At 43.1% G+C, this 26,805-nt stretch overlaps 2 protein-coding genes across 8 annotated transcripts in view; one reads left to right on the top strand and one right to left on the bottom strand.

Moving 5' to 3' along the window:
* Positions 1 to 630: 630 nt before the first annotated feature.
* On the bottom strand, positions 631 to 19,323 carry TMEM62 (transmembrane protein 62). 4 transcript variants are annotated; one of them, XM_053384017.1, is made up of 14 exons: positions 18,851 to 19,323; positions 17,578 to 17,689; positions 13,412 to 13,549; positions 12,547 to 12,592; positions 11,325 to 11,466; positions 8,069 to 8,193; positions 7,826 to 7,948; positions 7,113 to 7,268; positions 6,436 to 6,595; positions 5,074 to 5,187; positions 4,486 to 4,570; positions 3,939 to 4,043; positions 2,427 to 2,545; positions 631 to 1,682 (listed from the first exon to the last, which is right to left on the bottom strand). In XM_053384017.1, the coding sequence occupies exons 1-14, from the start codon at positions 19,031 to 19,033 to the stop codon at positions 1,365 to 1,367; spliced, it is 1,926 nt and encodes a 641-aa protein (XP_053239992.1). In that variant the 5' UTR covers positions 19,034 to 19,323; the 3' UTR covers positions 631 to 1,364. The 4 variants fall into 4 exon arrangements, with proteins under 4 accessions (XP_053239992.1, XP_053239998.1, XP_053240011.1 ...); XM_053384023.1 differs by lacking the exon at positions 18,851 to 19,323 and adding an exon at positions 16,375 to 16,511 and having other exon boundaries at positions 17,578 to 17,685; XM_053384036.1 differs by lacking the exons at positions 13,412 to 13,549; positions 17,578 to 17,689; positions 18,851 to 19,323 and having other exon boundaries at positions 11,325 to 11,504; positions 12,547 to 12,591.
* A 2,185-nt stretch (positions 19,324 to 21,508) lies between these two features.
* Positions 21,509 to 26,805, top strand: part of UBR1 (ubiquitin protein ligase E3 component n-recognin 1) — a 58,152-nt gene continuing 52,855 nt past the window's right edge. For all 4 annotated transcript variants that reach the window (XM_053384011.1, XM_053383994.1, XM_053384003.1 and 1 more), the window contains exon 1: positions 21,509 to 21,750. In XM_053384011.1, coding sequence (XP_053239986.1) covers positions 21,667 to 21,750 — 84 coding nt within the window. In that variant the 5' untranslated portion in view covers positions 21,509 to 21,666. The remainder of the gene's footprint in view (positions 21,751 to 26,805) is intronic.

Raw genomic sequence — 26,805 nt, 5'->3', positions numbered from 1 at the left:
GTGTTTATATATGAATTGAGACTGCATGTCTAGTGTGCTGTATGTACACGTGTGGAGAGTAGGGGTGTATGAAGTTTGCATTTTTTTCAAAATTGCGTATGAAATACCACTTAATTCACTATTTCATGTACTCCTCAAAGTGAGCATGCATTAAGATTCCGCCAGTGTTCACAGGATTAACCCCCCCCACCCAATATAGCAACTCCCAAGGCTTTTTAACTTCAATAGGAAACTGCTTGAAGAGGTCATTCAGTGATTTGGTTTGAAGGGTCACCAGCATGCAGATGACCTCTAACTCTAGTTTTCATTCTCAGCTTATTAAAGTGAGGTAGCAGAAGTGCAAAATCAGTGATGAGCTGGATCAGGGCCAACACACAAACTTAATGTTAGCAAGACAGAGGTGCTACGGATAGGTGATTCATTTGCTCAGGGAAGTGGAGTTCAGTCTATTCTAGATGGCGACATGCTGCTCTTAAAGAATTAGGTTGTGTCTAGATCCGGCTTTGTCACTAAATATCCAAATAAATTTTGTGGCAGCATGAAGAAATCTTGTTTATATTGTTGCACATTCTAGGAGCTTACCAAGGAGTTCATGTTTCCTTTCGGAATGAGGCACAGCAGAGACTGTGGTGTCTTTATGATATATGGTTTATTTACAACCTGAGCCTATGATGGAGTGGTTCACAGCATGAACACCCCAAGAGGGCCTTACTTCCCCCATAGCCGCAGCCTTGATTAAAACAGAAATCAAATATCCCTCTGACTATATGGCTTCCCAGCCTGAAGCTTTGCTTCTGGCCTCTAGCTCACATCTTTCTTTAAAAATAAAAAATAAAAAATCATTGAAAATTTCAGTGGGGAAGTAAAAGTGCAGAAGGTGAAGAAAACCAGAACAAAACAAAAACAAAAAAGTGCTTTAAACTGTGGTCAATACAATATATGGGTATATAAGTAATATGATTGTTCTGTTATGGCCAAATCCATAACACCGTGTGCTTCCAGAGCACCTTATATAAACACAGGTATTGTGCGCCAGATATAAACGAAAAGTAGAAGCAATTGTATTCCATTACAATATTCCATTTGAGAACTTCATTCAACATGAAGGTGACAGCAATTCAAAACAAAATTACAAATGTAATAAGGAAGCAGCTCCTGGGAAAGACATTACGGATCCCTTTACAGCTTTGTGTAACTGAACACCCTATTATGCCGCAGTTCGGAAATAAATTAGGGGCAGCTCCAAGCCTCCACATTCAGTTGTTCAGGCTGCAGAGATAGCATCTACACAGACCTGCAGTTCACAGCTTCACCACTTAACAATTCAAGTGAAATGGTACTTCAGTTGCCCGAAAAGCAGCCTATTAAGAACTTTGTGCATTCTTCATTTCAACAATAAAGCTTCTCAGCATAGAAGACTGCAATGTCCAGGTTCTGTAGACCAGAAAGAGGGTTAGGCCCACAGTCCACATTCTCAGTGGAGATAAGAAGAAAGCCACAGTTCCATATGTCTTCAACAGGAAAAAGCAGGAATAGACTTGCCACAAAAACAGGAGTGCCATGCTGAGGTGGATGGGCCACTGTCTGGCATGACGCAGATAGTAGCCAAAGCCGTATCCTTGGCAACGCAGCAATAGACACCAACATGTATATGCCATCAATGGTAAGTTAAAGAATGCCACCTGCCAAGACAAAATAGATATAGGTCCATAGAATCATTCAGCTGGAAGAGACCCCAAGAGCCGTCTAGTTCAATCCCCTGCAATGCAAGAATCTCAACACATGGTCCCCCCATCCCATTTGAAACCATTCCAGACTCTGCTTAGTTGTCTCTAGACAATACCACCATCATTTTGCCTTGCATTTTGTGCAATTCTGTGATCCCCCAAAGACACACACAGGACAGCTGAGTGGGTGCTTTCCTGCAGAATGCAGCAGTTCCATCAAGAAGGGATGCAAAGATATTTTGAAAAACATTTTAAGAGATTATTGCCTTGTATCCTTACAATACTCCCTTTTCCAGGAAAAGGCAGATCAGGCTACAGTTGTACATGCCTAGTTTGCATCCAGGCTGGATGATGATGATGATGATAACAATAATGGATTGCTGCAATGTGCTTTACATGAGGCTGCCCTTAAAGAAATGTTTGGAAACTTCAGCTGGGATCCAATCCATGGAGCATGTTACTTTGATGTTTGCAAGCTACACTGGCTTCCTGTTAGTTTCCAGGAACAACTCCGACTATGATAATAACACATAAAATGCCCTAGTCTATTAGATTTATTGCTTAAAACAAATCATATTCATTTCCCCCTCAAAACAAATATTTAGGTTGACCACTCTCACTACAATTTATTTCAAATGAGATGTTTCAGAAAGCATCAAACAAGAGGCTATTTGTTAACCAGTTTACTAAGAATCCTACCTGCAAAATTCCAACAAGGAAGGTCGTACTGCCTTCAAAGAAATGGCCATCAACAATTACTCCAAAGGAAAAGCAGACGCCCAGATGTCCATCTATAATATCACCAATAAACCAGGGCCCTATAGAGAAGAAAAGTGCATTACACTGAATGTGACAAGAACAACTTGTAATCTAGCCTACCTAGCCCCCAAATCACTGTCTTAAGGAAAAATTTTTTTTGTCCAATATCCATTAAAACAAGTCATGACAACAAAAACAGATAGCCAGGTAAGGTATTAGTGTAAATAATGCAATTGAAAAGCAGTGACATATTGTTAAAGGTTCGATTTTGTTGGATTTATAGGCAGAAAACAGAACCCTTAATTGTATTGCATTGCATGATTTGGGTGAGCTTCCTTGAACTGCACAAGGAAAGGTGGGAGATGAGTACCGTATTTTTCGCCCTATAGGGCGCACCGGCCCATACGGCGCACCTAGTTTTTTGGGGGGGAAATAAAGGGGAAAAAATTATTTCCCCCCCAGGCGCGGGGCTGGGGCGGGGGAAGCTCAGGCTCCCAGGACAGGCTGCTATCTGCAAGCCTTGGGAGCCTGGCGGGAACTCCCGCCGGCCTCCCCAGGCTTGCAGATATCTGCCCGAATCCCGGGGCGCATTCTGCTGCGCTCCCCGGGTTTTGGGCTGCAGAGTGCTGTCCGCAAGCCTGGGGATAGCTTCCTGAAGCCTGGAGAGCGAGAGGGGTCGGTGCGCACCGACCCCTCTCGCTCTCCAGGCTTCATCAAAAGCCTGCATTCGCCCCATAGGACGCACACACATTTCCCCTTCGTTTTTGGAGGGGGGAAAGTGCGTCCTATAGGGCGAAAAATATGGTATTTTTCCAGACATTTCCTAAGTGCAACTGTGATCAAGTAGCTGGAAAGCTGGACTTGGATCCAGGAAACCTGGGTTGTGCCCCACCTGTGTCATAGACTGTAGGCAAGTCACTCAAAGTGGCCAAATCTGTAAACTACTTTGCGAAATTAGAAGTGCTAAATCTTAAAACAGTACACTGTAGCAATAAGGGATGAAATGTGCACATTTTTAAAAGCACGGCTCAACATGCACTGCATTGTTTAATTTCTAAGAACTAGCATTGTTTTGGGCGGCACTGGTAGCACAAGGACTTGCTGGGTGCCTCTCAGCAGCGTTACTTGCGTATCTTGGGATTGTTATTCAGTGCCTCTTACAAAAACCTGTAGCTTGCCAAATATGAAAACATTCCTACGTGGTATATGATGTCTAACAAATTATCTCCTGAAATTTACAAGTTATTTGTAATCACTATTCAGGCAAGCTTGGGTACCCTACAGATGTTTTCTGCCCCACGTTAAGAGTTGAATTATAAATTTTACAGAATGCAAATGCATGGTTTTTTTAAAAACAAGCCGTTATTTAGTTAAACACAACATAATAGAGGGTTTTGAGCTAGAAGCTCTATTGGCATGTCCATGAACTCGCTGTGCCTATTTGCATCTTACCCAGAAGAGTATAGAAGCTCAACAGGAGAAATGAGTGGTAGAAAAAGTTGATTTTGCTCAAGATGTGAAGAGAAAAAGAAGCCCACATTGCTCTGCCCAGAGGTCCTAAAAAGGAAACAAACTTTTAATTTGAAGTTCCCTACTTTTAAAAACAGAAATGCAGCAACTTTTTACAAAGTGATACATTTACAGCACCATCAAAGGACAGGTTCATTCACTGAAATCAATGGGATGTGGTGCGAGAGAACTTCCCGGTGGATTGCGCCCAAAATCCATCCAAGATGCATGGACACGCATTCATGAAGTCTTTGAGACGTTTGACATTTTCAAACCAAACCAAAATTTAGCTGTTCGTTAGTATCTATCTTTTGAAGAATAGAATACTCAGCCTACAGAGGTTATTAGATTCTTTTTAAAGGGGCAGGGGTAGAATCAATCTGAAAATCACACTGGTGCATTTGCTTAATTTAAAGTACTGGTACTTAAAGAAAAAGAAAAAAGGTAAGGAAGGATCAAAATTGTGTTCAAGAAAAAGAATTTCTCTTACTTTTAAGTGTAGGCTTTCCTCGATACCGGAAAATAACCAACAAGGCAATTTGAACTACAACCATTAGTACAAACACTACTCGAACCTGAAAAAGAAAGAATACAATTTTATATATATATATATATATATTTAGTAAGCCAAACACAGCCCCCACCATATTGATCTCTCATAATGTGGTGGGAGAATAAAATTTATTTACCACCATTTGGGAATCACTGAAGGCAACAGACCAAAAAAATACTAAAGGATCAAGAGGGAAAGGAGATCACACGCACCCACAGCAAAAGTCAAATCCAGCATGGTGGTGTTTTCCATGAGTTTTAATCTTTTCTTTTAAAATAGTGCCACAAGGACTCTGGAAAGGATGCGAAACTTTTCTTATCCAAAACACTTTTGGATGCATTAAGGCGCCTGTGTATTTGACAACCTTTTATTTTCTACATTGTTTTAGCTGATTTTGTTACCTTTATTTTTTATTTTCAGCTGTTGTGAACTGCCAAAAAAAAAAAGCAGTTGCTGGCGAAGTGTGTTAAAGAAACTTCTGTCCACACACAACTCACTCACTCTTTCCCCCTCTGGAATACTCACCAATACATAGAGGTCAGTAAGAAGCACCCAAGATGCCAGAAGGTTAAATGTGAGGGAGAGGTTTTCCTCCATAGCAAACGTATGAAGCCGAGTGGCATTCCTCTTACTGGCATCCTAAATATGGGAACACAAAGAAATGAACAAGAGTTTCAAATGTGCGATAGCAAAACAACTCAACATATTTACTAGTGAGAAGCCTATCATTCTGTTGTGTGGTGTGTGTGTAAACATGCACATGTGAGTGGGAGGGCAGGTATACATATTGCAGGGAACCTGGGATCACAACCAGTGATGGTTTGGGCATCCCATGTCGTGGGCAGTGGACAGATTTCACCTTCACTGCAAAGTATTTCCAAGCACAGTTATTTTATTTTCTCGCCAGATAAGGCGATCGTTGTGGTTTACTCTTGTAGAAGAAAGTTGAAAGGAGTCTATATGAAGCAGGGATGACACCAGCATTCTTGAGCAAGTACCAACACCCAAGGACTCAAGAGTGCCCACCATTGCCAACATTGGCACCTATTAATAGTATCATTATTTTAGGGCTGGTACTGAGAGGGGCACTGGGCCACATGGCTTGGCTGAAGCGGCCACCATCTTACCTCAGCCAGAATGCCTCTGGGTCTGGCCACAAAAGCAGTATCACTTGGCAGTGCTGCGTTTGGCTCTGAGCATAGGAGCCAATTCCTAAGGGCCGAGGTTCTTTTGCCCGCCCCCCAATAAAATATTTGAGGGGGCTGCCCCCCCACTTGATGGGCATTGCCATTTAAATGGTGCACGTCTCTTGTGATCGATTATGTGGGGTGGGGTTTACCTGGGCTCCCCCCCGTATTTTATTGTACACAATAAACAAGCCCAGTCTCCAAATCATAAGAATTACCTCTTGCATAAAAGGACTCTAAACAGCTCACGACCCTAACCGATAATTAGTAAGATCATTGGGCTGGGCCCAGGGGTCCTTCAAACTTAGCAGTAGCATTATGGGGGAGGTCTAAATCCACTTCCAACCTCTGCGACATTAGACATAACCCTGCTTCTATTTGCATAGCCTCACCTTCCATTTCTTTGGTTACACTACCAGGGAGAGTCATAAATACTGGGAAAGCAAGCATAAAATACACAAAAGCCATTATATATTCTTGCTCTCTGTCATCCAGAATAACTCTGTGGTATTTCTACTGCTTTCATTTTAATGAGGATGAGAAATAATAATTTGCCAGGCATCAATCAATAAGTAATCGTGGATGAACAGGGATTGATCTTGCTCTTCCAAGCAAAAACCTGCTCTTAAATACTTTTTTTCCAGTAGCTTGAATGCTATAAAATGTGTGATAAATTTATAAGCATCAGCAGATAACTCACCTGAACTGCCACTTCTATCTGATGAAACCCTTCACTGTAGTTTTGAGGGGCCCATTTCAGTACATAGAGAGGTCCAGACACATGAACAGCATTCCCCAGATGAATGCCATCAATGCTGACCTTGACAAACTTGATAGGAGAAGGAGAGAATGCCAAAATTCTAAGTAAAAGAAATAAACCAGTATATCATGGAACTTGTTAAGATATAGCACTTGTAAGCGTAAAATAAAAATGACCATGTACTGTATAAATCAGGCATCTCCAACCTGCGGCCCTCCAGATGTTTTGGCCTACAATTCCCATGATCCCTAGCTAACAGGACCAGTGGTCAGGGATGATGGGAATTGTAGTCCAAAACATCTGGAGGGCCGAAGGTTGAAGATGCCTGGTATAAATGATTCTGCAGTCAAGGCATACTATAGTGGGTGAGGCAGAAATTACTGGATTGACTTTGCTGTTCTACTTTGCTGTAGAATGGGATGTTCCTTTTTAAAATTATTGTTAACGTAAGAGATTGTTAACCCATTTAACAGCACGCACAATGTGGCCTGTTTAACATCTTTTACAATGCATTCAAAATTGATAGCATTTGCCGTGTTAATGTCTGTATATGTCACATTTGCACAAGAAAATTATTTTTAAAAAAGTTTAGAAGTAGCAATGATACATCAGATTACCGGATGTGGGTGGAGTGAAGGATTCTCTGCAGTGGTTCATGAGCAGCACTACTATAAAGGAATGATTTGGGATTGGTGATAAGAACCACAGGCCATTCTTCAAACTTCAGGTCAGCAAAGCTGAAGAGATCGTGATCAAAAGCAAGGATCCTGTACCTGATGTTCAGCAATCAAAACAGTACACTTTTGGTTAACAAATAACATCTTAAGGATAGAAGATTTATACTGCCTGGTGCTATGTTTTACTGATTTTTCCATTTTCCTCTGCTTCCACTTAATCCACTTTTGATGAAAAGCTGATGACTTGAGTAGACACCTTGCACCAGCCAGAATTTCTTCATCTAGAATTGTCAAACACGCAACTTCTTTTTTTAAAAAAGTGATAACAATATAGAGCAGTGTGACAACTCTAAACACAAAGTCCTGTTTTTGTCACAGTTGCTTGGATGCAACAGTGAGATGGGTGAGGAAAAACAAGCTGAGCTTGAATCCTGGCAATATGAAGGTACTGTGGCCTCCCTGAATTGCTATCCCGTACCTCTGCACTAACAATGCCTGGTTCTCCTTCACCCACATTTGAATCGTCATCCATTTTTATCACCGTCATCCCAGTGGAGAGATTCATTCTGAACCAGCTAAAATGACATTTGCACTGATTTTACATTGCTATAAGAACAGTGCTATAAAAAAGGCCAAAGCACAAATTTTCTTACTTCCTGCTATCTTTCCAGTCTCCCAGTTCCAGCTCTAGAGTTCCGTGACGATGGCGAGTATGTAGAGCTGGCATCAGACCACCCAGCGTATGGAAATGCCCACACAAATATGCTGTGGCAGAGCTAACGGAAACATAAATGATTATCGTTGATTTTGGAGAAGAAATACTAACTTGTAGCCAATTAACAACAACAGCTGAAAAACATTAATACGTTTGCACCAGAAAGGAAAAGAAATATTACCGCATTGCCGTTCGTATTCCTGGAGATGTAGAGACGATTGCTGAGGTGGGATAATGGCCAAACCAAATGGAATGGTTACTGCCGCTACTTTCTGCAGCCAGTGAAGACAGTTCTTGCATTTTATTCTGAAATGAAAGAGCAATTACAAGAGCTTTAGCAGCATGTTGTTGTTATTATTATTATTATTAATTTATTTATACCCCGCCCATCTGGCTGGGTTTTCCCAGACACTCCGTTGGCTACCAGGTCTTAAACATAATGCAAAGTTTAGGGGATATTAAGGCTGTAGTCCTAGGTACACACACTAGGGTGTTAAGTCTTATTTAACTCAGCGGGACTTGCTTTTGAGTGAATCATTCATCAGGCTGGGCTGCAAGAGGCATTTATCAACGTCTGCTCTAAAAAGCAGGGAAACTGTGAGCAGATATTTCCAAATTATTTCTCAAAGTTCTTTTTGTCATTAAAATGCCAATATGCACGTTTGAAGAAATAAGCCTGCGTATCATGTAAGCCACATTCCACGTAACAATGGAGGTGGGAAAGAAGAATAGCATAGGCACTAGGGACCTGATCTTGAGGAGGACACGAGAGACAAGGGTACCGGGGATAGAAGTCTTTGCTCCCTGCTGTGGTCCCAATCTGGCCCACCACACCTACAACTGGCATTACCAAAATATTGATTCTTTCTTGCCAATGTAAGAAAGGGTCAAAGGGTCAAAGCTCCTCTACTGCCTTGCCTCATGACAGGATCCAATCCAGATCAGGTTCCTATAGCCCATGGGCATAGCCATCTTTCTTGTTGGGGGGGCAGGACCTTTGTTAGGGGAGCAGAACCAATGTGATTGGTCAGTTTCTTAAATATTCCTATTGTTTTGCTTAATCGCGCGTGAGGAGCTGCTTCTCTGCCTATGCCCATGCTAGTGCCTGTTATTTTCATGGGGGGTGGGGAGAACTGCCACTGGAAACTCTCAGAATGCCTCCCCTAGCACCGACTTCCACCACAATATTCTTCATATAAAGCAAAACTATGATTTAAACATAACAGTTTGTGCAGGCAAATGGAAATAATTGACAATGAGCGTTCCAGTCTGCAGCCAGAATGTAAAAAAAGAGAGGAAAAATATATGAAAACTATCATTACCAGATCCAATAGATTAATATGGATATGTGTTTTGCTATCAGTTTACTGCAAATCACTGTGGGTTTTACCCTTGTCCCGCAATGGGTGTCATTTTCCCCAAGTCACTCTGTCCATCAGTTGATATCACCAGTGAGTGGGGAGAACATGTTTAAATCCTACATTGGCAGCCAAAGCAGCAGGATTTAATCTCTACTCATCGGTGGGAGTTAAATCCTGCTCCGTTTAAGCAGCCCAGCTTTCCAAACCTGCATTGAATCCCTTGCCGAACAACAAGAAAATAACTCCTGTTGCTAGCAAGACCTTGCAAGGTGTCTGAAGCCATGACTTCTAAGCACTTTGCACAATGCCATGGATAGGACTGATGGCCCCATCTACCTGCAAGCCTAATCTTGATAAGGATGTGACTCATGGGGCAAAAACAGTTCCCTATTCCTGCCTTAAGGCAACACTTGTCCAGGAATGTTAATAGCCTGAGATAGCAGGTGTTTCCTTACTGGAGCCCAACTGTTAGAACAGGGGTGGGGAACTAGATCTGGCCAGTGGGTTGGATCCTTAATTCCTACAACCCCAATCAGCACTTACTGCAACCTTGTTTTAAATCAGGGGTAGGCAACCTAAGGCCCGGGGGCCAGGTGCAGCCTCATTGCCTTCTCAATCCTGCCAGCAGACAGTCCGGGAATCAGCATGTTTTTACATGAGTAGAATGTGTGCTTTTATTTAAAATGCATCTCTGGGTTATTTGTGGGGCCTGCCTGGTGTTTTTACATGAGCAGAATGTGTGCTTTTATTTAAAATGCGTCTCTGGGTTATTTGTGGGGCCTGCCTGGTGTTTTTACATGAGTAGAATTTGTGCTTTTATTTAAAATGCATCTCTGGGTTATTTATGGGGCATAGGAATTTGTTCATTCCCCCCCCCCCAAATATAGTCCAGCCCACCACATGGTCTGAGGGGCAGTGGACCGGCCCATGGCTGAAAAAGGTTGCTGACCCCTGTGTTAAATGCATGCTGATTGACACAGGCCCTGCACCTTCAAAGGGGCTTGCTGTAACTGCCTATCAAGCCCGTTTAGGAAAGGAAAGATGCTCTGTTTGGAGGAAATTGAATCTTCCTGCAAACTGAGAACAACAAGCCCCCCTGAGAGTTCTCAACAAGGAGTTTCCTAGCACGGCTCATCCCAGAGGGGAACCCCACCTGTAAAGAAACAATCAGGAGCTAATTTTAATTTGTAGCTGTGTTTATACCTGTGCTACCCCTCACATCACATATGATGCCAAGGGCAGGGCAGATGGGTGTCATTTGTGGGTAACACAGCCTTATGGGCCAAATTGGGATACGTGCCAGGACTAATTAGGCCTGTGGGCTAGAGTTTCCTCTTCTCTGTGTTGGAAGAATGCTTTGTGAAAGAGAAAAAGGGTGTTTCTTTATTTATTTTCTACAGGTTTGCCATCAGTATATGTTCTCTCAGCCAGTTGCAGAATAAAGTATAAGATACTTATATTATTTGATTTATGAATCAAAATGGCTAAAATAAAAGGTGATATTAAAATGTTGCATATGAACTTTCCTTTTTAGCAAAGAAAAAGCAACAATAAAATAATAATAACATTTAGCAGTTCATATTATAGAATGAAACCCATTTTTAAGGCGAACCTAGCAGTTCGAAAGCATGTCAAAGTGCAAGTAGATAGATAGGTACCGCTCCGGCGGGAATGTAAACAGTGTTTCTGTGTGCTGCTCTGGTTCGCCAGAAGCGGCTTAGTCATGCTGGCCACATGACCCGGAAGCTGTACGCCGGCTCCCTCGGCCAATAAGCGAGATGAGCGCTGCAACCCCAGAGTCGTGACTGGACCTAATGGTCAGGGGTCCCTTTACCTTTACTTTAGTGGGCCATGCAAACGGCTATTCTGAATAATGCTTTTTATAGGGGTAGGGTAGGGGGGACTGGGGATGAGTTCATGAAATCACACAGGCCCGAGAGAGTTTGAAAACTACTGCTCTAAAGGCTTCCTGCAGACTTTGGACTTCAGGCAGGTGTAACACACAGGCTTCGGATTTTATTAGCCAGAGACTAATAAAGACAAGCTAAGGTTGCAGTGCATGGTGTTTTACATTACCGCTTTCAATATCCCAAAGAAATTGTAGGGTCTCTTGGGGCCTGGATTGAGAGTCGCATCCACACAGATGAAAGAATATTTGCCAAAAGGTGTGCTGTGGATGTAATGGAAGGAGCCGTCCTTTTTCCAAGCAGAATATTTCCTACCAAAATGAGATGGGAATACTGTAGTCAGAAAAATCTGGAAGAAAGAGAAATGTAAAAAGGAATAAATGCACACATTGCCTAGTGCTCAACTAAGCTTTACTCAGAGTAAACCCACTGAAATTAATGGACCTAGCTTAGTCCTATTCATTACTTTCAGTGGGTCTACTCTGAGTAAAGCTCAGTTGACTACTGCCCAGTAAGACTAAGGGAGGGAGAAACAAAACTGCATTTGACTCAGTTCATCACCTATGCCATCTTTTAACACAGAAAGGTACAAAATAGTGGCTAGGAGAGAGAGAATCTAAGGGTAAAAACAGAGGAATAGAGCTGCACAGAAATCCTAACAGCAGCAGCAGGGAAAGAGGAACACCACAGGCAAGCCAAAGACTGGGGCAGATGACTACTTCCTAAATAATTATTTTCTAGGCTACTTTAATGAAGTCATTCTTCCTAACACTTATATATACCTTGTTTAAACAGAATATCTCTGTCCCACACACAATCGACTCTCCTTCTGGATTCCTGAATGCAGTATGTGTCACAGCGCTGTCAGACAAGAACGTCCAGAGGGAGGAATCAACTCTTCATTGTCAAAAGCACTCTTACAAGTTAGGGAAAGGTATGTCCATCAGTCCTATGAGTCTCAGCTACTTCTGAGAGTGCATCTGATGAGGCAGATACCCCCAACCTTGGCTTACGTATCTCCCTATCCAAGCTGCGCACAAGCATGCGCAGACTCTGCCTTTGTTTCACCTTCTGCTCCTCCCTCTTCAATCCTCTTTTGGTCCGGGGAGACAGTGGAGCAGGAGAGGTGAGGGCAGGAGGAGGAGGTGTGGAAGCCCTTGACTCCACACCGGCCTGACATATCTCTCCCTCCTCCTGCATCCGTTCCTTCACCCTCCAGTCCTGCAGCTTCTCCTGAATCTGACTCTGGTCTCCTGGCTGTTACAGGTTTGCCTACTTCACTGATCCCTTCTTCCAAGTCAGTCTCCAACCCCCCTTCTCCCACTCATCAGAATCCAGTTACCACACCTCAGAGTCCAGCCAGTCTCTGACATCATGGTACACTGACATACCTGTAGTAGTTCCGGACATTCTCCAGACCTGGAATGTTGAATGTATCTGCAATGAAAGTGGCAAACAACGTTTCAAAACAAATTTAGAATTGAGGAAGAGACTGCGGAAAAAATTAAGTCCAGGTTAAGACAAGCCCAGTGTAGTATGAATCTTGAGATTGCAGCAGGATATCCAGGGAGCTATCAAAGGTTTAATTCCAGTTTGACCAGGACAGCAAGATTTGCTCTACAATGCATATGCTGAGACAGCCTTTATATTGGAATAATAATTATAGATAATGGGGCACTGGATAATGCCTAAATTGCTATAGAACAAAACCAAAAACTAATTGATTTCATTTATTTTATAATTATATTTTATCCTGCTTTCCAGTCAAAGAGGCATGCAATTAAAGTACACATAAAGATACAATTATAGTGACATGGGAGTTTGTATTGCCATCTCTTTGGGTATCTGGGAGTTGCTGACACTGTCCAGGTTCCAGATTCTATTTTTTCAGAAAGAACAGGCCAAAGATCTGCAGAAGAACTTGGGGGCTGGCCAATGCCAAAGATAACAGACTACAAATGGACCCACAGAAATATCCCAGAAAGACTTTTTATAATACGTCTATGATAAGTTTTTGATAACTGCCACTCAAGACAATGTTTGACCATATTCAGAAGAATTGTTCAAGGCCACTGCTGATGGAGGAGAACAAAATTGGGGACTAAAATTGGTGGTTACTCTTCCAGTTGAGATGAGAATTCTACTGCATTAAGACTTCCTGGAGCAAAAAGAATGAGTAACCCGCATCTTCCTACCGTCCTTCACATGTGGAGAATAAATAGGAATCCCACCTCTAGAGTCTCACATCTTTCTTACCATGATTCCCTTTTATGTCTATCCATTTGGTTTTTTCCATGACTTTAGATCTTTTTAAGATTGTCTGGTAAGTTTGCCATTCCACCTCAAACTGATCAGACCCAAGTTTATCTTCTGTTTTGGCATCAGTCAAATCACCTGTTAATGAAAGAAAAGAGACACAGAACATTAAACATATAAAAACATCACAGATAAACGAAAGTACTGTTATTAAATAGGTCATCTAAGGTCGTGCTATGTAAGTAAGCTGTGCTCAATTTAAAATTGTTCACGTTAATTCTGTATGGTGAGCGGCATAATTCTGTCTCTCCAATCTAAGCAGACTGGATCCTATTGGCATCTAAACAAAAAGTTTTACACAGCAAGGTTAGTTCTTCAGGAAGAAATAGAGCTCTGTCTGAGGCTTCAGATGATGCATGGCCAAAAGCAATATGAAGGTCCCCAAACGCAGGACAGTATCTACCACAATGGAGAAGGACAGAGACTCAGAGGAATATGGCCTTGGGCTGGGGAACAGCTCTAGCTCCACTTGAGCAGAACTTTGATATGCTGTCAGATATTCCTAAAACAGCAAATGATGCACACAGTCTTGCTCTAACCAACCTGTCTGAGATCTAGCTCTTTCAAATTACTGAAGATTTAGCTATAAAGCTGGAGGAATAAATGGACAGGGATAGGAGGTGGGGAAATTGTCTACGAGGCCTACTGGAGAACCAGGAAGTGTGTGTGTGGGGGGGGGGACATGGTTCATTTCATTACTGACTGGTTACTCTCCCTGAATTTAAACATACCACTGTCCCCCAATGACATAGTTCTGTATGGCAAAACCAGGAGGCCGAAATATGGAACACAGTCAGGTGTGCATGTACTAAATTATCCAGCCTTATATTCTGGAGTTGCTAGTGTCTGCAGTAGCAGGCACACCCCCTGCATATCACAGGTCATTTTTGCACCACTGCCCAGGGAATGAAAGGTTCCGTTTTACTTAAAGGACATAAAAATGAATTGGCTCGAATTTAAAACCGAACGTAATGGTTTACGAGGGAAACTGCCCAGAGACAGTGGAGCCAGCAGAACAGAAAGCAATCAGCTGCCATCCCAAATATACCAATGAGTGTACTTTATTTTTAACTTTACTGGCAGCCATGGGGAAAAGAAGGGCTGCACTTGGAGACACCTTGGAAGTTGGATCAAAACTGACCATCAGCCCAAGAGCAGGCAGTCAAAGTAAAAATTAGGACTTTCTGGGAGGAGTCTAAGACATCCTTCACAGACCTCCCACACATTGCAGAGGCAGTACCATTCTAATTACCGTCTTTTCACTAGTACATAATCTTTATAATTCTGAAGTCAGCAAGGATGGTAAGAAAATAACCTTTATCTCTAGAACTCTTCCTGTAAGTCCCATGCTATCCAGTAATTACAGGAAGCTACTAGCCAAGATTTCAAGGGCAGTGCCATTGCTACCTTTAGGAACAATCCGTTCTGACCTTGCATTCTCATTATTCAAATGTTTGTGTTTTTTTCATCATCCTGCTGCCTGGCCAAAGCAATTTTTAGGATAGGGTTATATTCATATATAATTATATGCAAACAAAACCCAATATTGTTTTTAGTTTGCTCCTCTTAGTATCCAGATTAAGGTTGCAACCCTAACCCCACCTATCTGGGAGTAAGCCGCATTTATTTTAATAGGATTGTCTTCTGAATAAACGTGGTTAGGACTGCACTGGTAAAACTGTTGAGGGACAGAAATGGATACCAATGAAATGGTTCTAACCTAAACACACATGATGGGGTGGAATATAAATAGAATAACGAACAAAGAATGAAACAATGTAATGATTTAAAACAGGAAGTCCTGGGTCATACTTCTAAATATGCATAGGGAGGGAGCCAGCCTTGCCTTTGTAGGGGTTCCCAAGAAGGTGTCACAACAGAGGAAACACTGGTTTAGTTTTTATTATTATTATTATTATTATTATTATTATTATTATTATTATTACTATTATTATAGCCTAAATATATGTAATGAAGGCGCCATGCAAGCCTCCCTGGGGAGAGCATTCCACAAATGGGGAGCCACCACACAAAAGGCCCTCTCTTGTGCTTGTTAGGATATTTCCGTTCCACCTTAAAAGGGAGCAGGCTTTGTGAGTCACAGAGTCTGTGTATTTCCTGTTCACAGGAAGTTTATGTTTTCTGTTGCTTTCGTTTCTCTCTCTCGGTGCCTGAACACTGAAGCAGGCGGTCATGTTTTTTCTTTGTTCTGACCAATGCTGAATAAACTTGTAAATAATGCTCTCCTGCGTGCATCTTTCGCTGTGCATTATCTGCTGATAGAGTGTGCATCAGCTCTGGAATGTGGCAAGCTATTTCTGGAGCTCGTGTCGCTAATTGCTGATACTGCGTGTCTACGGGAGATCGATGGACGTCCGGAGGCGATGTGGAGTCATGATGGACTTTGTCTCCCTGGCAGTATCCCAACAGTGTTGCCACCCTCCTGACTGCTCATGGAGGCGGCACACGAAGAAGGACCTCAGATGATGATCAAGGGTCTGGGTTGGTTCATATGGGGAGAGGTGGTCCTTGAGGTATTGGAGTCCTGAGCCGTCTCAGGCTTTATAGGTCAAAACCAGGACTTTGAGTTGGATCTGGAAACTAATTGGCAGTCAGTGCTGTCAGGCCAGGATCAGTGTTATGTGCTCAAACTGTCTTGTCCCAGTGAGTGGCCTGGCTGCCAAATTCTGCAGCAGCTGAAGTTTCCAAACCATCACCAGAGGCAGCCGTATGCATAACACTTTGAAGTAGTCTAACCTAACAGTTACCAGAAGTTAGGCTATCCCTGTCCAGAGGTGCAGCTGGATCACCAGCCAAAGCTGATGAAGGGCAATCTACCCTACTGAGGCTACCTGAGCCTCAAGTGACATCAAAGGATCCAGGAGTACCCCCAAGCTACGTACCTGCTCCTTCAGAGGGAGTGTAACCCCATCAAGAGCAGGCAACCTCCCAGCCATCCGGTCTAGGGAACCACCCACTAACAGTGCCTCAGTCTTCTCTGGATTGAGCTTCAGTTTGTTGGCTCTGATACAGGCCACGCCTGCAGATGTAAAGGAGAAGTAGAGCTATGTGTCATCAGCATATTCCTGATAATCCCACTCAGTGGTTTCATGTAGATGTTAAACAGCCTAGGGGATAAAACTGAACTCTGGGGAATCCCATACTGAAGGCTGCACTGCAAAGTGGTGCTACCTACCCCTATCTCCAAAAGGATTCCATCGTCAATGGTATTGAAAGCCACTGACAGGTAGAGAAGAATTAACAGGGGCACATTTCCCCTGTCTTTTTCTCTAAAGCAGCCGTACATACTACTTCCAAAGACTGCTGACTCATAAAAAGGCCTCTGAGGTAAAAAAAGTAGTAGTAGTAGTATAAGTGGGAAGACCTGGTGCTCCCAAACTAACCGAAGCTGAATTCTTACAAGATTAAAAGCAATCATATGGAACTGGGAAAGTAATGGAGGGTGGAGGAACACAGGAATTGTTATTCCCATATGAGGAAAGGCTACATTTGGGGCTTTTCAGTTTGGAGAAAAGGTGAGTAAGAGAATTGTATAAAATTATGAATGGTGTAAGTTTTTCTCCCTCTCATGGGCATTCAATGTTGGAAGAATCAGGACGGACAAAAGAAAGTACTTCTTCACACAATGCATAGTTATACAATACTATGCAATCCACTCTCACAAGAGGCAGTGATGGCCACCAACCTGATGGCTTTAAAAGTGTGTTAGAAAGTAGCTTTCTGAGGCAGTATGCTTCTGAATACCAGATGCTGGAAACCACATTTGGGAGGAGTGCTGTGGCTTTCCCGCCTGTGGTTTTCCGATAAGCATCTGATTGCTCACTATAAAAACAGGATGCTGGACTAGATAGGCCACTGGTCCAATCCAACAGCCTCTTATTAGGTTACAACTCCCCTGCTCCACTATTCATCCCTGTGGTTACACTTCCCTAGTCACACATCTGATGACAATGCTACCATTTTTTACTTCAGATCCAGACCAGCAACCAACATTCATGACCTCAGAAACCCAAACCTCAAGTACAATAATGCATTCTACAAAGTAATTAGAGTGGGAGGTTGGGGATGAGGAGACGATGTCTCACCTGTTGCTAAAGTAAGGACAGGTTGAATGACAGGAACTGTTTCCGCACAGAACTTTTCAAAATCAGAAGCTCGTTCGGGACTCTGAAACTTACTGATGTGTAGATCTGACACCTACAGGGGGGGGAAAGGAGGCTGGCAAAATGCTTACAGAATAGCATATTTAGGAAATTGTGTATAGAAACAGTTCCAAATATTGCCTACACTGAACAAGAGTTAAAACACTGACAGCTTAAATTCACAACGAGCACTTTTGGATTTTTTTTATTCATATCAATTAGCTATGTAAATTATCAACAGCCTTTTACAGTTTTTATTTCCAGCAAAACTGGCTGTACTAGCACCATGTGAACATATAACAGAGGTTCACCTGACCTATCCTCACCAGAGCAAGGTCTACCCATGCAACATACCTATCTAACAGCAAACATAGGACTTCTCCACACTTCTGTTTGTCCTGCCGCTGTTCCCAGGGGAAACCTGCAGTTTATCACTGAATCAGAACAAATGGCAATCAGGTTTTCTACTTATTGCCATTTGTTCTGATTTAGCACTAAAGAACAGGTTTTCTGGGGGAAAGTGGCGGGGCAAAGGGAAAACTGCTCAGACCTGTGTTTTCTAAGCATGGGACAACATGGACGTAGCCAGGGGGTTCAGGGAGGGCAACTGCCACCCATCAAGTAAATAAATAGAAATACTTGACTGGCTGTGTTGCAGATATTTCGGTTCTCCCCCCCTCAACATAAAGCCTGCCCCTCCTAAAATAAATCCTGGCTATGTCCATATGGGACAAGCAGAAGTGTGGACAAACCCACAAGTCAGACCCTTCAATGCATTAATGCCAGTTTCTGATCTCACTTATCAGAACTTGGCAAGGCTTGTGCCTGTTGCAAAGCATATCCATGCCAAGGCAAATCTAACCTCTCTGCGCATTAATGTAGTTCCCTGATCTCAGTTATCAGAATAACTATTTGCCATTCATTAGTGGCCTCACAGCAACAGCCTGCATTACCCCCCATCCAATACACCAGTTTAATTGTGCCTTTAACCCCTCCGATTCTGAAAAGAGGAAAACAATAGGTGAAAAACACCGTTGCATGGTTGCATGGTTATCATCTATAACAGTTATGATCATGATTTGCCTTAAGAATTAAACCCCAAGTGCTGCTGCGGTTTCCCCGCAGGGCACCCTTCTCACGGGGCGCTGGGGCCGCGTGTCTGTCTCCCCGGGTTCACGAAAGGGTCACGAGGCGGCTCCGCCTCGGCTCGACTCACCTGAATTATCCAGAAGAGGTTGTTGGCCTCGGCTCCGGGCGCCGGCTCAGGGGAGAAGGAGCGAGGCTGGCGCCGCAACTGCTCGGGCCCCGAAGGGCTGTGCCAGCCCACCAGCACGGCAGCGAGGGCCGCCGCCAAGAGCCCGGCAGCTAAGCGCAGCATTTTCCACCAGCTCGCTGTCATGCACGCGAGCGCAAACCTCCGCCGGTCCCTGCTGAGGCGAAGCGCGGCGGGAAAAGCTGTCAGCTTCCGCCTCGGCCCACTTGAAGGGTAGGGCGGCCGCCCACCCGCCCCGCCGTGTTCGGTTAGGCCCTCCCTTCCTCGGCTCCATTGGAGAACCGCTTCCGCCGTCAGAGCTCGCGAGGTGAAGCAACAAGCGCCCTGCCAGGCCGTGCAGAAGCTGCTTAGGCTGCAAGCCGCGGTGGACCGGTCCAAAGGGCTGCGTGCGGCATGGATGGATGGGCGCGCCTCCCGCACGGGCGCCTTCTTTCCCAAGCCGAGTGTCTCCCGTACCCGACTTCAGGACTCAACCCTCGCTTGGGGGACCTGCTGCTGCTTTTGCAGCAACATACAGCAGGGGCGTAGCGAGGATTTGGGGAGGGGGCAGGACACCCACCTGCCATCATCCTGTTCAAATTCAGAATGAAGTGCCTCAGCAACAGTTGTTTAAAATTACTTCCTTTTGACCCTCAGTGCTCAGACAAATCTGTCAAAATCTTCCTACAATTTCTTTTAGTTAAATATTTGTATTTATTTACTTGATTTAGGGTTCGGCTTAGTCATGCTGGCCACATGATGAGCACTGCAACCCTAGTCATTCGAGGCTGGACTCAACTGTCAGGGGTCCCTTTACCTTACTTGATTTAGGGTTAGGCAGCTGCTAAGCCCATGAGCAGTAGCATACCCCTGAAAAGCAAGGGGAAAAAAAACATTTTCTGTTGTAGAAACGGTTTGCTCCCTTTTTTATTATCTTGCTGTACACTGCTTTGATGGCTTCAGGCTGTGAATCAGTTTAAATTAAAGGAAAAGCAGTAAATGTCGCAAGAGGAGAAGGCTTGAGGATATGGTGCCAAAGCAGCTGGAATCTGGAAAGCTTCTTGAAGGATGCCTGGTATTTTAATTTGAATAGCAGACCTCATCACAAATTAGTTTTGAAATCTCTGTGAGCTTCAAGACCAGGGAGGTGGGCAAAGTTCTCATTGCCCCTAGATTGTAGCTGGTAACTTCAATTTGAGTTGCTGGATAGACCAGTCACAAAACTCTTGACAGCACAATCTGGTCTATCATAAGTCCATCATAGTTAAGATTTATTTGGCAGAAAGTCCCATTAAGCTCAATAAAGCCTACTTCCGTGTAAATGGGTATAGGATTGCAGCTTCCAAGCTGAAGCCTCCAGAAGGGCACCATTGAGGTTCCCAGCCTGTGTGTATACGGGCGCACAAATGTGAATAATAATAATAATTTATTTATACTCTGCTCATCTGGCTGGGTTTCCCAGCCACTCTGGGCAGCTCCCAACAGAAGATTAAGAACATGATAAAACATCAGACATTAAAAACTTCCCTAAACTGGGTTGCCTTCAGATCTCTTCTAAAAGTCAAGTAGTTGTTTATTTCTTTGACATCTGATGGGAGGACATTCCACAGGGAGGGCGCCACTACCGAAAAGGCCCTCTGCCTGGTCTGGGCAGCTTCCAACCAAATATTAAAAACACAATACAGCTTTAAACATTCCCTAAACAGGGCTGTCTTTTAAAACATTTAAAACTTCCCTAAACAGGGCTGTCTTTTAAAAGTAAGACATGGGGGGGGGGGGCAAACTGGGTCTTTGCCCCAGGTGAAAAAAAGGCTAGTTTCACTCCTGGGTTGGAGTAGGTGGCCCTTGAGGTCACTCCCAACGCTGCGAATTCTATGATTCTAAGTTCAGTTGACCTTTTCCCTTCAAACATAGGCAACTCCTAGGGACACTGGCCCCCTACCAGGGCTGGATTCAGGTTTGATGAGGCCCTAAGCTACTGAGGCCCTTTCTATGTCCAGCTGTCCTTCGTCAACAACAAATTGTTGCTTTTTTGTGTTGAATATATGCTATATGGTAACTTATGGACCTAATAGGTATCTAGTATATGTGCTGCTGAAGTGAGCACAACCTAATAGGTATCTAAAGCTATTTGCATGCAACAAAATATGTATTTTATCAAAGTAGTTGTTGAACTGAAATACAATTCATAGGTTTATTTTCCTTTAAAAAATTTTGGGGCCCCCAAGAGAGCGGGGCCCTAAGCTATAGCTTGTTTAGCTTCTACGTAAATCCGGTACTGCCCCCTACCCCAATAAAATATTTGAGGGGGTCGCCCCCCAATTGAATGGTGCGAGTGCGCCCCGTCTTGCGATTGATTATGGAGAAGGGGCTTTATGTGCCCCCCCATATTTTATTCAAGTTGTTTCCTTTGCCTCCAAATATGTGTATGCCGGACGGAAGCTTATGCAGGTCGTAGAAAAGCTTCCCCTAATGAAACACAGAGCTAAAAAGCGCCACTTCCTCGCGCTCTGCATCTCCCGCCCGCTTGACAAGCCGTGGCTCCACCGGCACCCTCCTCTCCCGGCAGCGGAGGAGCGTTCTCCCACGCATGCGTGTGCGATCTCCCGCGCGTGCTCAGTGTCGCCCAGGACCAAATTCGCCTCGGTTTCCAGCGCTGGGCGTCGGGTCAAGTTTTTTGGGCGAATCCCCCCCTCCGCCGCTCCTCCCCCCTCCCCCCGCAGCTGGTTTCCGGTGGGGCCGCGGCGGGGCTCGGCTTGGAGATTGGCAGGTCTCCTAAGATGGCGGACGCAGGCGACGGAGCCGGAGGGATGGCTGGAGCGGGAGGCGCTGCCCCCGCTGCGAAACCCTCGGAGTTGGCCAGGGTGAGATGCCGCCGCCGCTGCCGCGTGGGCTTGGCAGCCCTGTGGGCTGGGCGCTGGGAGCCTCCCCGCCAGCTTGTGCCGTAGGAAGGGGGGAGTCTGTTCCTCGCGGGTAACAACGCCCCACGTCGCCCGCATTCACGGGGCTGCCGGCTGCTTCCTTGCATGTCTGGAAGGGGCTCTTCTCCAGGAGTGCTCGGGGTCTGGCTCCCGCTAATCCCCAATTGCCCGCTGCTCTGCAAACGGTTAATCTCTGCCCCTCTGTCAGGTGTTGGAAGTGGGCACCTGCACGGTGTGCCACACAGCATGCATGCTCCCGTTTAAATGACCGGCAAGAATTAGGACCTTTGCTTCGCGCTCCTTATGGTGTCTAAAACAGGCGACTTGCTATGAGCCGCAGCTGTTGTCTTAAATGTGAGCGTCCCTCCTCTCTCCCGGTCTTGAGAAGATCTTCTCTTGAGCCGCGAACAGGCAGGGCACTACCAGTTAAAATGAGGATTTTAATTTAGGGCAGTGGTTGTGATCAAGCAGAAGATTTTGTTATTGTAAAGTTGGGAGAGAGGAAAGGGCTGAGTCCAAAGATATTACCTTCTTCCTCCTAATTCTGGTTGGGCTTAGTGGATTGTTTTGTTTTTTTTCTTTTTAGGCCACAATAACACGAAGAAAAGATTAAGCCACATCAAACTCACAGGGTCTGATATGACATAGTTCTTTTAAATATGTTTATGATAGTGTGTGTTTATTTACAAATGGCTCCTGTGCTCCAGCAATGCCATTCCCCCCCCCCAGTTCTCTAGTTAACGTTTTAGTAAAGCACCTAACCCTTTCTAAATATATTAATTTAATCTCATAAACACTTTCAAGGTGTAATAAACAAATGCAATGCTCAGACTGTTCTTTTTTTTTTAGTTAATTTTGGTTTTATTCTGTCTACTGTCATTCTAAAAGTGCATCAGTTTAATACATGTTGATACTGATGCTATTGACACGTAAACAGGCAAAATACACAGACAACTCAAGGACTTGCTGCTTAACAGTATGAAATAACAGTTCAAGGAAATAGTGGGTTTTCAGGAAGTGCATATGCTGTTCTGAGTAAAAGGAACAGCGTAGCCAGAATTTATATGTCGTCTTCCTAGGCAAGACATTCTTGGAAATAGTGTGAAACAAATTTGACAGGGTTTTTCATTAAATGATTTCTTCATGGAAAGGAGTTAATGTGTAAAAGCCAGAAATAGAAAAAGAAAGTGGACTGGTAATAACCAAATGTGCAGAATGATAGGCAGACCTAAATGTGCAGAAAGAGAAGTGAAATGATAGCATGAGGAAACTGGAAAGTGTAAAATGGGAGGACTGGAAGCCTGAAGTGATAAGAAATAGAGAAATGAGCAGAATGTACCTAAAATGGATCATTATTATTTGAGTTAGTGCATATACTATGTTTAGCATTGACTTTTCATATTCAAAATTGGTTTCAGTTTCTACTTAAACAAAACAAACTGCATTCCAGTTCCAGCCATTTCTTTCTCTTTTGAGCTGTCTGAACTTCCAGAGCAACTAAACTTAATGAATACCATGTTAAAATGTTTTCATCTTTATTAACAGGAAAGGTGGCAGTATCATAACCTAATTTATTGGCATAAAGGGAGATGGGTTGCAGGCAGCCAGGGTCATATGTTGTCCAACTTACCATGTCAAATAAGAAGGGCACACACACATATATTCTGTTTATTTCTTTAAAGTGCGTGTGAGCGGGAGATGATTGGACACTGATTCATGTATTTTTGAAGGGCACTGTAACTTTATCAACGGACTATCATATGTATCAGATATGGGAAAGGAAAACATCAATAGAAAGGCACTCAAAGTGGTCTGGGGTGATATTAATTATTTGAATCTATTCCAGTCTGGGTTGAGGCTTGTGTTTAGAATAGAAACGGCCTTGGTTGCCTTGGCAGATGTCTTATGCTAGAGAATGGATATGGGAAGTGCAAGCTGGTTGGTTCTCTTGTTGCCTTGAGCTCGGGCAGCTCTGAGTTAGAGTAGCTTTACTCCTCCTGGAGGACTCATCCTGGCAGATGATGCTGGAGACTTCTATACCTATGGCTCAGAATGTGCCTCAAAGTTTTCTCTTGTATACTGTGTTATTTACATACATACAAAATTTTGTTTGTATGCCACCTTTCCATAGTTCAAACCATGCTCAAGGCATGAGATTGCGAAAAGAATACTGGTTGGGTTGCAGTGTCATCAGTACACAGAAGGCATGCATGTCTAATCCACACTTCCCTCTATCCTGATGAGGCTATGGACTTACTGAACTGGTATTTGAAGAAAGTTTTAGGGTGCATGAGAAGAACAAGCTGAAGCTTAATTCAGATAAGATGTGGGCTGCTCTGGATAAGGAAATGGATTGATCCAGATGGGGGTATGCAACCAGCTCTGAACTATCCCTGAAGGACAAAATTCACAACTAGGGACTTACTTATTATTTAAATAATTCTAAATAATTATAATTCACAACAGCTGCCAATAAATAAACGTTCCCTAGGGGGCTTACAACAAAAGTATCAAAAACAGAATATACAATTAAATTAAAACCCAACAATATACAATTAAATTAAAACCCAACAATATATAATTATTGCTCCATTTAGAGACGGCATAAAGCAGTTTACAGTGCAGAGTCCAGGTTTAAAACAATTTTAAAACCTGGGTGAATTAGAAGGTCTTCATCTGGTGCTGAAAAAACCACAAAGAAGTTTCCAGATAAGCTTGTCTAGAGAGGGTTCTCCTGGACTTGATATTGTAGATGGAACCACATGTTGCAGTGATGGTGACAGTGGCTAGGAGTTCAGATTGCCAGTTTAGGCTTGTGTGCAACCATATCTAGAGAGGATGGACACAGTCCTGGCTTCTCATGTGGTAGTGATGGTCAATACTGTAATTCACTCGGGGGGGGGGGCTGCCTCTAAAATCCAGAAACCTTTGTAGTATTATTGGTATGAATTTGATGCTAAAGTGGTATTACGTATTTTAGCTGGTTTTGATAGTTTTATGCTTCTCTGGTATTGCTATTTATACTCCTACAGTTATTTTATTGTTGTTGGATTTTATCTTTTTGCCTATGTGTATTGTGGTTTTGGTTTTTATGGAAGCTACTTTGTGAGAGGACTTAAAACAACAACAACTGTTTTATTGGTTTTCCACAGTGGAACAGTAAACAGAAATAAAACAAAACTTGGAGTACAGTTTGCCAATATGTCAGTTTCAGTTGGTAAAATTAAGGTACATATGATTATATTTTTAGGTTAAATTAAGCTTCTCCATAACAATACACATGCCACAGGCAGTTGTAGTAGCAGTACTGCCTTGTTAATGTAATCTGTAAACAATGACCACGTACTGAAGAACTTATCCTTCTTACATTGACCATTTATCACTCTGCCATGCTAAGGCAAGCATTCAGAAAGTGCTGTTTTCTACACATGAGTAAACCAGGAATGTAAAGTAAGACTTCCTCATGTTTTCCACCTGAAAGCTTTCCCATTCTGACAGCAGCTATCGGATAGGAAACCAAAGCCTAAGAAGTAATCTCAGAATTGATATCGCCCTCTGATATCAGTTTATGATAAATTATAAGAGAAATTTCAGAAAAGATATTTTGCCAAAATTATTGCGCAGTCCTACAACATACAGATCTGGGATCCCAAAGCATCACACACCCTTCAACATTTTGGGGATTGATTATGTGTGATTTGAAAAAGTTTGGGTGGGGTCCAATGCCAACTAAGTATAGTTTTCATGTGAGAGGACCTTTGTCCTAAAAGATGGCCAACCTCCTCTAACTTTAATTAACTAATTAATCCCATGTGAAGAACAATTTTGTAATACGCAGTGGCAAGAGAGATGTTGGAACCACTAATGACCCTTACAGAGCATCTTAACTGTGTCTACTTAATTAAATGGGATTTACTCCCAGGTAAGTAGGTTCAGGATTGCAGCCTTATTAATAATCTTGAAACATGGGTCTGAAGATAACAGCAGATTCTGCAATTTATAGCAGCTTTATTTTTGATGTGCACAATACTAGGAATCTAGTGTTGGAAATAATAACAAGTTAAATATGAAATTAAAATGAAATACCTTAATAAAATGTTGTCTGTATTGATAGGATATTGAAATAAGAAGTACTAATGCCTTAAATTGCTTTAGTTTTTCAAAGAAAGGCTAGTATGGGGACAGTGGTAAGAGATCAGTTCAAACTTTGTTGTCTGTAGCATCCTATTTGGTAAGGAGGATTTTCAGTGCATCTGCAAATATGTAGTAGAATGTGTAGTACAATGACAAGGCCACATAGTTTACAATATGGCATAACAGATTAAGAAGGATCGTGTAGACTTGCACAATATTTAAATAAAGTGCTAGCCCATTCATTGACTTTGTTTTGCATTTCCTCATGGGATTTAAAAGGATCGTGTAGACTTGCACAATATTTAAATAAAGTGCTAGCTTGTTCATGATAGAATGATCTCGATACGAATCCAAGGCAGACCTTTTAACATCACAGTAATCCAAGTTTATGCACCAACTACTGGTGCTGAAGAAACTGAAATTGACCAATTCTATGAAGACTTACAACACCTTATAGAAGTGACACCAAAGAAGGATGTTCTTCTCATTATAGGGGATTGGAATGCTAAAGTAGGGAGGCAAGAGATAAAAGGAACAACTGGCAAGTTTGGCCTTGGAGATCAAAACGAAGCAGGGCAAAGGCTAATAGAGTTCTGTCAAGAGAACAAGCTGGTCATCACAAACACGCTTTTCCAACAACACAAGAGACGACTCTACACATGGACATCACCAGATGGGCAACATCGAAATCAGATTGATTATATTCTCTGCAGCCAAAGATGGAGAAGCTCTATACAGTCAGCAAAAAGAAGACCTGGAGCTGACTGTGGCTCAGATCATCAGCTTCTTATAGCAAAATTCAAGCTTAAACTGAAGAAAGTAGGAAAAACCACTGGGCCGGTAAGATACAATCTATGAATACAC

The sequence above is a fragment of the Podarcis raffonei genome, chromosome 1 (assembly GCF_027172205.1).
Source record: "Podarcis raffonei isolate rPodRaf1 chromosome 1, rPodRaf1.pri, whole genome shotgun sequence".
Classification (NCBI taxonomy): domain Eukaryota; kingdom Metazoa; phylum Chordata; class Lepidosauria; order Squamata; family Lacertidae; genus Podarcis; species Podarcis raffonei.
The sequence above is the reverse complement of the archived record's forward strand: the minus strand, read 5'-3'. Positions and strand labels throughout refer to the sequence as shown.

Excerpts from the sequence above, each read along its gene's own strand:
- TMEM62 (XM_053384017.1), bottom strand. The coding sequence starts at position 19,033 with ATGACAGCGAGCTGGTGGAAAATGCTGCGCTTAGCTGCCGGGCTCTTG. Across the intron at positions 11,467-12,546 it reads AATGTCCGGAACTACTACAG|GAAATATTCTGCTTGGAAAA; the intron begins GTATGTCAGTGT and ends TCATTTTGGTAG. Across the intron at positions 5,188-6,435 it reads AGATAGAAGTGGCAGTTCAG|GATGCCAGTAAGAGGAATGC; the intron begins GTGAGTTATCTG and ends TCCCATATTTAG.